Source organism: Phodopus roborovskii, unplaced genomic scaffold (genome assembly GCF_943737965.1).
Source record: "Phodopus roborovskii unplaced genomic scaffold, PHOROB, whole genome shotgun sequence".
NCBI lineage: Eukaryota > Metazoa > Chordata > Mammalia > Rodentia > Cricetidae > Phodopus > Phodopus roborovskii.
In genome coordinates this window covers 48108144-48121560 of record NW_026126480.1, presented here as the reverse complement: position 1 = coordinate 48121560, position 13417 = coordinate 48108144, and the positions used below count along the sequence as shown (strand labels likewise).

General features: G+C 41.3%; 1 protein-coding gene and 1 non-coding gene across 2 annotated transcripts; one reads left to right on the top strand and one right to left on the bottom strand.

The window, feature by feature from the left end:
• Window positions 1-7906: 7906 nt before the first annotated feature.
• On the bottom strand, window positions 7907-8830 carry LOC127227726 (olfactory receptor 13G1-like). The gene has a single exon (XM_051192074.1). The coding sequence runs from the start codon at window positions 8828-8830 to the stop codon at window positions 7907-7909; it is 924 nt and encodes a 307-aa protein (XP_051048031.1).
• A 4265-nt stretch (window positions 8831-13095) lies between these two features.
• On the top strand, window positions 13096-13199 carry LOC127228986 (U6 spliceosomal RNA). The gene has a single exon (XR_007835079.1). It is a non-coding gene; the product is annotated as a U6 spliceosomal RNA (small nuclear RNA).
• Window positions 13200-13417: the final 218 nt, after the last annotated feature.

The following is a 13417-nucleotide window of genomic DNA, read 5'->3' as shown; positions in this document are numbered from 1 at the left end:
GAATGTGGGTCTCAGTTAGAAGGCCTCGGAAGTCTATAGGACCTTGACAGGGGAACCAGGATGTATAGATGTATCCTTGGTGCATGAAATAACTTCAGGAGCCTATTCCCCATGGAGGAATAATCCCTTAACCTAGAGGCAGGAGGGAGGGCCTAGGCCCTACCCCAAGTGACTTGACAGATTTTGATGATCCCTCCTGAAAGGCTTCATCCTCTCTGGGTTGTGGGTGGGGAATGGTATGGGAGGGGGTTTTGCTACATGGGAGGATGGGAAAGAGAGGGAACTGGGATTGGTATGCAAAATAAAAAAATAAGTCTATAGTTCAAGAAATAAAAAGACCTCAGAAGGATAATATATAAACTCTAGAATTGACAGAGATATCTTGCTGCCGGGACAGTTACCCGAAGTTCTTCTGTAATATGGACATCCATCTTCAGCCCATAGACCATAGTGTGCCTGGCAGACTTCTCAGTGAAGCAGGACATTTTAAACTGTTCACCTGTATTGGCAGTTTGTTAGTCATTTTTCTCTGTGTCCTGAGAATGTTTGGCAGACTCTTCCATGGAGAAGGAACTCTGCAGGAGTGTCCCATATTGTCTTTTAAAGTTCAGCAGTCACTTTGCTGTGAGTCCTTCACGTTCAGTTTATACAGCATACAACCAGTCCTGGCAAGAACCATGTCTTGCCCAAATGGCTATTTCTACCACGTTGAGGGCAAACTCCATAACAAATTTCTCCAATGCCCATCTTTCTCTCTGATGTAATCGGTGTTGCCAGGAGCAGTTGTGTCTCATTTTAGTGAAAAACCCTAAACCATATTAAATGCCATATTCTGTAGGTCTTTGAAAGGTTTGGAAAATATCTATCCATTTGAAATATATCTCTATATACCTAGAAAACCTACGTTTTGACTATTATAAGTTACTATCTATAATCTGTGTTTAATTATACATTACATTTTTAAATGAGCCCATAAGCACAATACCTAAACAAGAAGTGAAGTATACATATACCAAAATTGACCTTAATTTTATAAAATTAAACCTAAATCCACACCAATGCCAAGTATCCATTTCTATATCATATGACCTCTATTTTCTTTGGAAAAGAGATAGACTGTGATCATTAACCATTTATAATCTTCCCTATTAAATGAATAATAACATGTATAAATAGTATTTGGGAATTTGAGTGTCATTCTCTCAAAACTGCTTTCTGCTTTTGAGGGCACTATTGATACCATGGGGATCCAAGGAAACACAGAAACTTGGCTCAATCCTGGCTGTAGTAGTCTGCAAGTCTGATTCATCCCAGGTGTTTTGAATGTTGGATCACCTGGGCACTACTTCAGGGGGTCTTAATTCATCAAACCATATTAGTCTGGAAGGAATCCACAGCTTTTTATTTTCTGTGGAAACAAAAACAGAACCTTTTTCCAAAGTAACCTGTCTTTAGATTTAAATTTTGAAGTAAAAGCATTTCAAAACATATAAGTTGGCTTAGTTCAGCAGCATTTTTTTGTTTTTTTAATTTCAAATACCGATCCCAGTTCCCTCTCCCTCCCTCCTTCCCATGCTCCCCAACCCTCTCCTATACCATCCCCCCCACTGCACAGGAAGGATGATGACTTTCAGGAGGGTTCAACAAAATCATTCAAGTCATTTGGAGTAGGGACTAGGCCCTTCCTCCTGCCTCTAGGCTAAGGGAGTATCCCTCCTTGGGGAATGTGCTCCCTAAGTCCTTACATGCACCAGGGATACATCCTGTCAGAGGTCCAATAGACTATTCAGGCCTTCTAACTGATACCCATGTTAAGGGGGTCTGAGTCTGTCCAATGTTGGCTTCCCAGCTATCAGTCCGGGGTCCATTATCTCCCCCTTGTTCAGGTCAGCTGTCTCTATGTGTTTCTGTAGCCTGGTCTTGTCCTCCTTCTCTGCATCTAGATTCTGGTTTGGCTCACTGTTTAGCTGTGGGTGTTTGCTTCTGTTTCCATCAGCTATTAGATGAGAGCTCTATGAGGATGGATAAGTTAGTCATCAATCTCAGTATCAGAGAAGAGCATTTATGGTAGTCTTTTCACTGTTGCTGAAATTGTTAGTTGGGGTCATCCTTGTAGGACTCTGAACATTTTTCTAGAATCAGTTTTCTCTTAAACCTATAATAGCTCCCTCTATTATGGTCTCTCTCTCTCTCTCTCTCTCTCTCTCTCTCTCTCTCTCTCTCTCTCTCTCTCTCTCTGCTCTCATTGATTCCTACCCTGATTCAATCTTCCTAGTCCCATATGCTTCTCTCTCCTCCCCTTCTCTTTCTCCTAACTCCCTATCCACTCACTGCCCCCCCCACTCACAGTATGTTCAGAACATCTTGCTCCTTTCCCCTTCTGTGAGAAACATTGTATGAATCTCTTAGGTTCCTCCTTATATCCTAGTTTCTCTGGTGGTGTGAATTATAGGCAGATGACCCTTTGTTCTATGTCTATAATCCATTTACGAGTGAGTACATAATATGTTCCTCTTTTTGTGAATGAGTTACCTCATTCAGGATGGTTTCTTCAAGTTCCATCCATTTGCCTGCGAATTTCAGGATCCATTGTTTTCCTCCCCCACTGAGCAGTATTCCATTGTGTAAATGTGCCATATCTTCTTTATCCATTTCAGTTGAGGGACATCTAGGTTGCTTCCAGGTTCTTGTTATTACAAATAATACTTCTATGAACATAGTTGACCACATGTCTTTTTTGCACGGATGTGGACCATTTGGGTATATGCCTAAGAATGGAATTGCTGGTTCCTGAGGAACCACCATATTGATCCCAAAAGTGGCTGTATAAGTTTGCACTCCCACCAGCAGTGGAGGAGTGTTCCCCCTGCCACCACTTTTTCACATCCTCTCCAGCATGAGTCCTCATTGGTGTTTCTAATTTTAGCCATTCTGGCAGGAGTAAGATTATATCTCAAAGTTGTTTTGATTTGCATTTCCCCGAGAGCTAAGGATGTTGAACACTTTCTTAAATATCTTTCAGCCATTTTGGATTCTCTATTGAGAATTCTCTATTCAGTTCTGTACCCTACTTTTTAATAGGGTTATTTGGAGTTTGGGTGATTAGACAAAGATGTATATTTTGGAGATTAGCCCTCTGTTAGGTGTGGGGTTGATGAAGATCTTTTCCCAGTCCGTGTTCTGACTTTGGTTCATGTAGACTTTGACCTTTGCCTTACAGAAGTTTCTCAGTTTAAGGAGGTCACATTTATTAATTATAGATCTCAGTGTCTATGCTACTGGTGTTATATTCAGGAAGTGGTCTCCTCTACCAATTTGTTTAAGGGTACCCCCAATTTCTCTTCTGAGAGGTTCAGTATGGCTGGATTTATGTTTAGGTCTTTGATCCATTTGGACCTAAGTTTTGTACATGGCAGTAGACATGGATCTATCTGCAGTCTTTTACACACCATCATCCAGTTGTGCCAGCACCATTTGTTGAAGATGCTTTCCTCCTTCCATTGTATACTTTTAGCTGTTGTGTCAAAAATCAGCTGTTTTTAAGGTGTGTGGGTTGATATCAGAATTTTTGATTCAATTCCATTTTTCTACCTATCTGTTTTGTGCCAATACCAAGCTGTTTTCAGGACTATAGCTCTGTAGCAGAGCTTGAAGTCAGCAATGGTGATGCCTCTTGAAGTTCCTTTATTGTGCAAGGTTGTTTTGGCTATCCTTGGCCTTTTGTTTTTCTATATAGAGTTGATTATTATCCTTTCAATGTCAGCGAAGAATTGTGCTGGGGTTTTGATGGGGATTGCATTGAATCTGGAGATTGCTTTTGGCACCATTTTTACTATGTTTATCCTACCTATCCAACAGCATGGGAGATCTTTCCATTTTCAGGTATCTTCTTTAATTTCTTTCTTTACAGACACAAAGTTCTTGTTATATAGGTCTATACTGAAGTTATATCTCAGCAAAGCTCTCTTGAAAACCTCAACAGAGCATGAAAATCTCTCTGTGTCATTTTCTCACCATGTCCTTTGGATGTCATAGTCAAACAAGACAATGTTGAAATGCTGTCTGGTCATCAAAATAGATATTGGAGTCATCCAAATCTGTTAAATTCACTTCAAAATTAGTGCCAGTATTGATGGTGATGAATGTGGAAGTCAAGTTTTTGAATCAAAGAGAAAAACAGACATAATAAGGTCTTATTGTGATTAAAAGCTAGACATTCTGCTGTTTATACAATGGAGCATGAAAACAAATCTTTCAATCATAATTTGTTTTCTGACCCAGCCCTCTTTTCTCAAACTCAGGCCTCATTGAGAACATGAGTTGATGTCCTCCAGTCCTGATATCCAAACACTGGGACAAATGCCACTTTTAAAAAGAGGTTTTTGCTTTGGAGTTTCTCTGTTAACAAGTAGAATCACAATGTGGAAGATTAACTTTCACTCACCTTTCCATGTCACAGTGAATTCAGGTGACAGATGTCTTCCACGAAGGTGCACACTGCTGAGCACAGATTCCTTTTCTTCCAGCACCAAATGTTCAGTGTCCTTCTGAAGTTCCTGTCTTACTTTGTGTAGACATCATTAGCCTTCAGAAATATCCGTGATTTTCTGGGACTAGGGGCAAGTGTTTGTCCTAGTGACTCTTGGGATGGAAACTCAAGGAGAAAGCTCTTAGGATCAATTAAAGGGAACTTATGGCTTCGCGACCCATGTTCCCTACAGACTGTTGTAGTGGAGGTAAGTCAGGGAAGTTGCATTTTGTGGGTAGGAGCAATCCTCTCTCAATACCTCCATCAACCAACACTCTGCATTCATGTCAAAGTGTCACTGGGATTCTTATCATGACACAAATTGACTCTTCTGTATTCTTCTGAGAGTACTTCCTCTGAATGGACACACATACAGGCAATGGGTTTATTCTAAGTATGTTTTACTTTCTGTGGCACCTTCACTTCCCTACATTCAATCCTTTCAATGTGTTGTTAAGAATTAATGTTTTATCATATGAACAAGGGAGGGTGGTTAAGGCAACAATGGGGAAAACCACAGATATGGCTGGCCTGAAGTAGTGGGAGTTCATGGACTATGGACTGACAGCTGGGAAACCTCATGGGACCAAACTAGACTCTCTGGATGTGGGTAGCAGTTATGTGACTTGATCTGTTGGGGCCCCCTGGCAGTGGCACCAGAACCTAAGCTAGGTGGCATGAACTGGCTTTTTGGGTCCAAATGTATGATGGGATACCCTGCCTTGATACAGGGTGGGAAGGGCTTGGTCCTGCCTCAACTTGTTATGACAGATTTTGGACTCCCCAAGGATGACTATATCCCCTCTGAGGAGTGAATGGGAGTGGAAAGGGGGGGAGGGAGGGGAAACTAAGAATGGTATGCAAAAAAGACAAATAAAATTTTAAATAACAAAATTAATATAAAGGATTTATGTTCCCTGAGCACTTCAATTTTTGCTATATTTTTAAAATTTTAAAATATTTATTCATATTTTGATTATATATACAGGTATCATTTTATACACTTAATATGTTATATTTAGGAATATATCTATATCATATATACTTATATGTGTAAAAAAACAATAATAAAGAGGCATGCATTTGTTAGTGTAGACTAGGTAGGGTTATAAAGGAGGGTTTGGAAGGAAGAAAGGGAGGGTAAAATGCAATCAAATTATAATACTTAAACATTTAAAGATAAAATTTACTCAAAATTTCACATGATACCCAATCCTTCATAAATGAGAACCTAAATAAAACCATTATTATTAAAATTTATAATTATAAAATAATTTTATACTTGTATTCTAATCACCATTTCCCTTCCCTCAACTACTCCAGATACTGTGGAAACATTTCAAACACAAAAGCTTAAAAATGGGCATATATTGAAAAATGATGATATAAATAATGGAAGCTCACTCTATAGTCATATTGTATACCGAAATAAGAATGTGTTCAACTTTGCAGTATGCTATTAGGAATTAGGAATATGTTATGGACAAGTAATGGTTGTGCCAGATACTGAAGAATAATGGACTTTGCTTTTAGAAGTGACAAAGAAGTGGACAAGAAAGAACATTTCCAGAAATCAGATTGGTGACTACCCTATTTGTCATCATAGATCCTTCATCTAGTGGTTGAAGGAAGCAGATGCAGTGATTCATAGATAAACACTGGGCTGAGCTCCAAGAGTCCAGTTGAAGATAGGGAGTTGGATTATATGGGCAGGGGGGTGTCAAGATCATGATGGCAAAACCCACAGAGACAGCTCACCTCAGATAATAAGAGCTCATGGATTCTGGACCTACTGCTATGGAGACAGCATGGGATAGACCTAAACTCCATATCTAGGTGACAGTTGTGTAGCTTTGTCTTTTGTGGGGTCTGCAATTGCAGGTTTCTATCATACCCTCTAGTTCCCAAATAACTACTCAGATATATAATATTACTTATAAGTGCTTGGCCAATGGCTCAAGCTTATTGTTATCTAGATCTTACAACTTAAATGAACCCATTTCTATTAGTCAATATTTTGCCATGTTACTGTGAATTTATCAGTCCACTGGTATTTTGCTTTCTGGGCAGCTGCTGGAATCTCTTGACTCTACCCTTATCCTGTATTTCTTATTGGATTTCCCACCTGCTTTATCCTGCCTTCTCATAGGCCAAAACAATATTATTTTTAAACCAATTAGAGCAACATAAACTCATGATGTACAAAAAGATATCCTGTATCTGGTTCCCCTAGCAGTGGGACCAGGACCTGTCCCTTATGCATGAGCTGACTCTTAGGAACCTATTTCCTATGATGAGATGGCTTGTACAGCCTTGATGTGTGGGAGGAGCTTGGTCCTGCCTCAACTTGATATGCCATGCTTTGTTGACTTCCACGACAAGCCTTACCCCTACTGATGGAGACGAGTAGATGGGGAGAGTGTAGATGGGAAGTGGGGCAAGGAATGGAAGGTGAGGAGAGAGAAGAAACTGTGGTTGGTATGAAAATAAGTAAGTAATTATATTTAGCAGATGACATTTACATAAGAGTAGCTGTGTGCGAAAGGTAGAATGCATATATTCTCACACCAACATGAATGCATCTAATAAGCTCTTTATTTCTGAGTTCCTGTCACAGTGGAACAGAACTTGTTAACATACAATATGTAGTGTTGAATTATAGCAGCTCTTCAAGGATGGTCAAGTTACACAAAACTCATCCAGACAGCAGAGATGTAAGGTGCAAGTTAGAATTGTGATTTAACAAACCTCTGCAATTACATGGGGTCTGAGAAGAGGCATTCATGCCAGTTTCTGTTTCTGGTCTCACATTTATGGATGTTGGGGTCAGAGAGAATTCCATGAGAACCGTAGGCTCTCAGACTCAGCCAATAACTCAGGTCCTTTATGATCGTTTTCTTCCCTCAAACTGGGTGAACCAAGCATAAGGAGGAACTGTCAGATAACAGTAAGAAAGATGAAAACAGTCAAATCAGGCCACCAAATGTGTAAAGCAAGTGTGTTCAGGGTTCATTACTCTTCATCTCTTTAACCATTCACTCTTGACCTTTTCTGAAGAGGATCAAAGAATTTTAAAAGAATTATACTAAAGACTTAACTAGGTTTGATTCAGTGAGTCATAGAAACATCTTAACATTTAATAGCATTGAACTAGTAAGAAACATACATTTCTATGTACAAAGCAGAAAGATTTAAAGTTATCTACAACATTCTAAAGACTAAAGACTAGAATTACAGTATTATCTGATAGATAGTATGATGTTTCTTCACTCAGGCCATGACTTAGCCTTTGTCCCTTAGAATCGTAAGAGAAGGCTTTGAATAATCTCTTTAGCTCCGTGACCACGGTTTCCAGAGTTCTTCTCCAAATCAAAGCCATCAATGGGGAAATAAAAGTTTTTTAAAGGATGTTTTGAATTCCTTGTTTCTCAAGGTATAGATCAGGGGGTTCAGGGAGGGGGTCACAGTGGTGTACAGAACAGCAATGGCCTTGTCCAGGATCCCAGCAGTCCCTAGTGCTGGCCGCACATAAGTGTATAACACAGTGGAATAATAAAAGGTGACTACAATCAGGTGGGCAGAGCAGGTGGAGAAGGCACGCTTCTTGCCCTCAGCTGAACGGATGCGCAGGATGCTGGCAATGATGAAGCCATAGGATGTCATAGTCAATAGGAAATTCAGGCCAGTCAGGAACATGTCTGCAATGACAGTCATGATGTCGTTGATAAAGGTGGGGCTACAGGACAGAATGAGCACAGAAGGGATCTCACAAAAGAAGTGTGTGATGAGATTGGGACCACAGAAGGACAGCGGCAACACAAGACAAGTGAGCACCAAGGAATTGAGAGCCCCCGTGAACCACACAAAGGTTGCAAGGGCCACACAGACCCTGCCATTCATGAGGGTTCCATAGTGCAATGGTCGGCAGATTGCAAGATAGCGGTCATAGGCCATGGCAGAGAAAAGCAGAAGCTCAGAGCCCAGGACCCAAGAGAAGATGAACATCTGTGTGAGGCATCCACTGTATGATATGGTGTTCTCTGTCACCAGGCTCTGCAGGACCTTGGGCAGGACAGTCACAGTGCAGATCACATCCATCAGGGCAAGGTTAACTAGGAAGAAATACATGGGGGTATGGAGGCTGGGACTTCTGTGGATGGTTGTGATAATGAGGCTATTGCCAACTATGGCCACTGTCAACAAGGTAAAGAAGAAGCAGAAGAGGGCATCCTGGACCCAGGTGTCATCCACAAAGCTCTGCAGGATGAACATGGTCACAACCGACTGGTTCTCAGGCGTCATGGTTAACACTATGTGCAGGAAGTGAGTTGTAGCTTGGGCCTCTGGCAAAAGAAGAAGTGAGCTTTATTCTGATTAACTAAAAATAATTTTAAATCCCAGTTAATAATCCATTCTGTGTAATGTGGTATCTGCTCTGGCAAGAAAATATAACCTGTATTTTCATGGCTCACATGCTAAATGAAATATCAGTTCAAGGACATACCCCATATAGGCTTTGTCTGAACATGGGTGGACCCTGAATCCAAGGTCCCTGAATATATTCTTCCATATGTGTTTCACCTCATCCCACAAGGAGAATGTGTGGCCATGCTCATGTGAGCTACCCAGGACTCAGTGACTGGTGACTGTGGAATGGATGCTAGGAAAACATGATTGGTCATCAGTGATGCTGTGGAAGGGCCCAGGGGCAGTGTGGACAGTTTACGTTTGTACTGGCTACTTTCTAAGAGTGTTTGGAATAACATACAGAAAATTAACTGAATGACAGATTCTCTGGAGATGGAACCAATGTGATCTTTGTGACAATGTAGTTTTTCATGCAGGTGACAAGAATGACCCCAGAATTTCCTATCTTGGAACTTTAGCCCACTAGTACCTGAAGCTAGGGGACAGCGTTCAAGACTCATACCCAACTGGGTTTGAAAAATAGGGTCTCTTGAAGGTCAAAGCGTATCTCCCAAACCCTTAAACCTTAGGATGGAACACACAACCCTGAATGATGAGAAAGCAAGCCTCTATTGAGAAGATATATAGTTTTGGCAACCTAGATTGGGGCTTGGTGGACCATGTATGTTCTTGTCACTTGCCACTTCCTACTATCAGACCCTACCAATACGAGTATAATGAAAAATAAGTCCATGAGGTTGAGTTATGAATCAGAACCTAAGGCCAGGCTGAGAGTGACAGGCAACAGGACACTCTGTTGAGGTCTGCTACATGAAAGGCACCCAGTATGATAGGCTGCTCTTACCCAACTGTCAAATCTATCTTGAAAATACATTTCAGGTTTCACAGGATAGCATTTCACATGTTTTCAGAGAAGAATATTCTAAAAGAGGAAAGAGTCCTGGACACTCATATTGGTGCTCCACATACACTATGTGCCACACCCAGTACTCTATCTCATAGTACTCCAAAATTCTTTGCAGTGAAGAGGGATGCAGGTGTGTGACTATGCTGTGCTAGCTCTGGTCTCACTTTAAACTCATCAAATCAACCGCTTTGTGATGGGGGCATAGCATGGGCTGGAATGCTTGGGAATCTTCTCCTGGGATCAATCTTCATTCTTTGTTTCTAAGGCCTTAGATTAGACTGCACACAAGGAGCCTACTGTTTCAGAAAGATCTCAAGTAGTCACTAAACAGTGGCTGGGGTGTGCATGGTGTCCCTGAACACTGTAAGTAATAGATCCAGCTGTCACATTTAGCAGATGAAATACAGGAAGCTAAGATAAACAAGAGCACACTTTCAAAAACATGTATCAAATCCTGCCCAGGAAATACCAATTCTAAATAGTATTTGATAACTGATTTAAAATGCAATTTGATCTGGACTTCCTCTACTTTCTTATTTTTTATTTTTGCCACCAATGCCCATTCAAATCCATACATCCCTTCCCTTATGTGTCTTTGAGGCCAACAGCAATTGAAAATCCCTCTGGTTCAGCATTCATATACCTGAGATATGAGCCATGTGTCAAACCATATGAGATTATGCTCCCTGCTCCAAACTTACCTCCAATATATGCCCTGTACTGGCTGGTAGAGAGGAGGCAGGAACAGCTTGCTGTCTATGTTGTCTAGGCAACCTCACAGAATAAGAAAAGAGTGAAATTCAGGGTCTTTCCTCCTCCTGGTAGGGGATGGTGAAATGTCCATGGTTCACTGGTGCCCCAGAGAGGCCAAAGAGTTGAAGCCAGGACTCCTGATGGAAGGTAACCCAAAACACCCCCAATCACCCTCAGTCAGCTCTCTACTTTCTATTTGAGGGATTGAGACCTACTTCCTCCAAAATTGCAACTAGAGTATTTCCACCTTGTCTTTGTGTAGTTATGAGCAAGACACATAAAATCCATATGGGAAGAATATATTCTGTTTACAAAAGTCTGGATAAGTCATACAAGTGTGCCACCTACCTGTATGGCCACAGGCATTGGACTGGGTATACAGCAAAATACCTGAAAATGAACCTAATAGGATGGAAAGATAGAGACAGATGAGATAGACAGATAGATAGAGATAGATAGATAGAGATAGGTAGGTAGAAAGAGAGAGAGAGAGAGAGAGAGAGAGAAAGAGAGAGAGAGAGAGAGTAATTGTACCCAATTCTCCAGCCCTTTGTTTCACTTCTCTGTGACACCTCCTGGACCTGTTGATTTTCCTCTGTGGATATTAGAAACATCCATAGGAACACCTTTATGTTCTTTTGATATCAGAGACCCTATGGCTCTAACCCGCCCCTAATCTGACTCTAAAAATATATATCTTGATGGAACAGATGAAAGGAAAGGAAAAAAATACATAGCTAACTTAAACACAAATACTCATTAAGGGGGGTTGAAATCAAGGTTATTTTTTCATATGTGTCCCCAAGACTTTGACATAGGATTCCTGCCCATAGAGATGCATCTGGAACCTATAGAAGAGAGTCAGCTAGGTCGTGTCCTCACCACACCATTTGTGCTTCACACCCCTTGATCCTGAAGAGTACAGAGGTATCCGTTAGCTTCAGGCAATCCTGGCTTAAATCTAGATAGCTTTGGCTGTGTGATGCAATCCAAGGCAGCAATGGCCCATGGGACGACTACCCCAGGGCCCTGGCTGAGGTTGCTTTGCAACTATCTGTCAAGTCTAGAGTGTAAAGTGGAGGTGGGGAGGAGCTTGACCCCAAGGGCAGATGGAAAATGCACAAGTTCTGCTTGCTGTAAAAGGAACTCAGATGCTTTCCCAGCTGGACCTGGTGTCTTCACATCCAAGTCTCAGTTGAAAACAGCAGGGAAGGGCTCAGGGTGAGATGTTCACTGGCTTCAGTTCACCAGAAAAGGTTCTCTGGTATCTCCAACTTCCTGGGCCACCACTGCCTGCATTTGAGGCTCAGATGATCAAATTTGTGTGGGAAAGGGACAACCTACTCATTGTATCCTGTACTTGGCAGACAGAGATTGAATTTGAATGTGAGCTGGAACCGGCAGGAGTGTTCTGTGGCATGCCTCAGTCCCTCAGGAGCTGTGGGGAGTTGGACACTTGTCAGATGTTACTTTGAAAGCCTAGCTACTCAAAAAAAGTGCCAGCCATGTGTCCTTGAATGGACTCACTTTCCCAGTGTCTGTTCTCACACCTGCTTCCCAAGGCAAAGGTTTTGGGAGGTCAATTATCTATAGTTTCACCAGATACAAAAACAGAATATAGTTGGAAATAGTATCCTTGGTGTTGGGTGGCATTTATTTTCATTTAAAATTCAGAATCCGTGTAAGCATTTTAATTTTAAAGTCGATACTCCTTCATATTTATAATACACACACACACACACACACATACACACACACACACACACACACTTTTTAGGATAGACATTTCCTTTTATTTCATCTGTAGTTCTGTCTGAATGGGTGTTGCCAAAGCATTATCACAGTCTAAAATTCTTGTTGCCAGGACAGCACTTTGAGAGAATTCTAGACTTACAGAAGAGCTGACAAAACACTGCATACACCTTTTATCTACCCTTTTTCATTCCTTTGTGTCAGCCCTAGATAACTACAAAGAACCTGTACCTGGGACCCCCAGTGGTCACACCAGACTGGGGCTGAGGTAGGTGTTTCTCACTCTTATTTCTCTACCTGATTCCAATCTCTCCAGTCTCAATCCCACACCTATATCATCCTAGTTGAAGGAGTCTGTCCTCCTAATCCACATCCAACCCTGAGGTACTCTAACAAACCTTGGAATGGACCCAGCTCTTCTTCCTGTAGACCCTACCATCCCCCTTTTTCTGCAACTACTGTCCCATCCTCATTCCTTCCTTTCAAACTCTAGTATGCAGAAATGCTTTTTCCTGGACCTCCGTGGTCATACCTGGTAAAGATTCTGGTAGGTGAATCACAATATCCTTCCTGCCATCCATTATGTTTTTTCTGTTCTTACTCACACCTCCTAAAAACCTGTATATAGGTCCTCTTATTCCCACTTCAATAATATTCATTGGAGACTACAACTCTTGGATCAAACCTAAAGTCCCCCAATACTTCCTTTTTAAAAATTTTTGTCCTTGTGCTCGCTTCGGCAGCACATATACTAAAATTGGAACAATACAGAGATTAGCATGGCCCCTGCTCAAGGATGACACGCAAATTCGTGAAGCGTTCCATATTTTTAAGATAAAATTGAACACAAAGAAAGGTCTAGAGAACTACAAGACTGCTCCCAACTAACAATTTGAGCTTCAGGGAAAGGCTATCATAAATGCCCTTCCTGGAGAGTGAGGTCAACAACTAACTTATCCATGGAGTCCTCAACTAATGCCTGTTGAAAACAGGATCAAACACCCATACATAAACACTGAGTCGAACTAGAACCCAGATACAGATGGAGA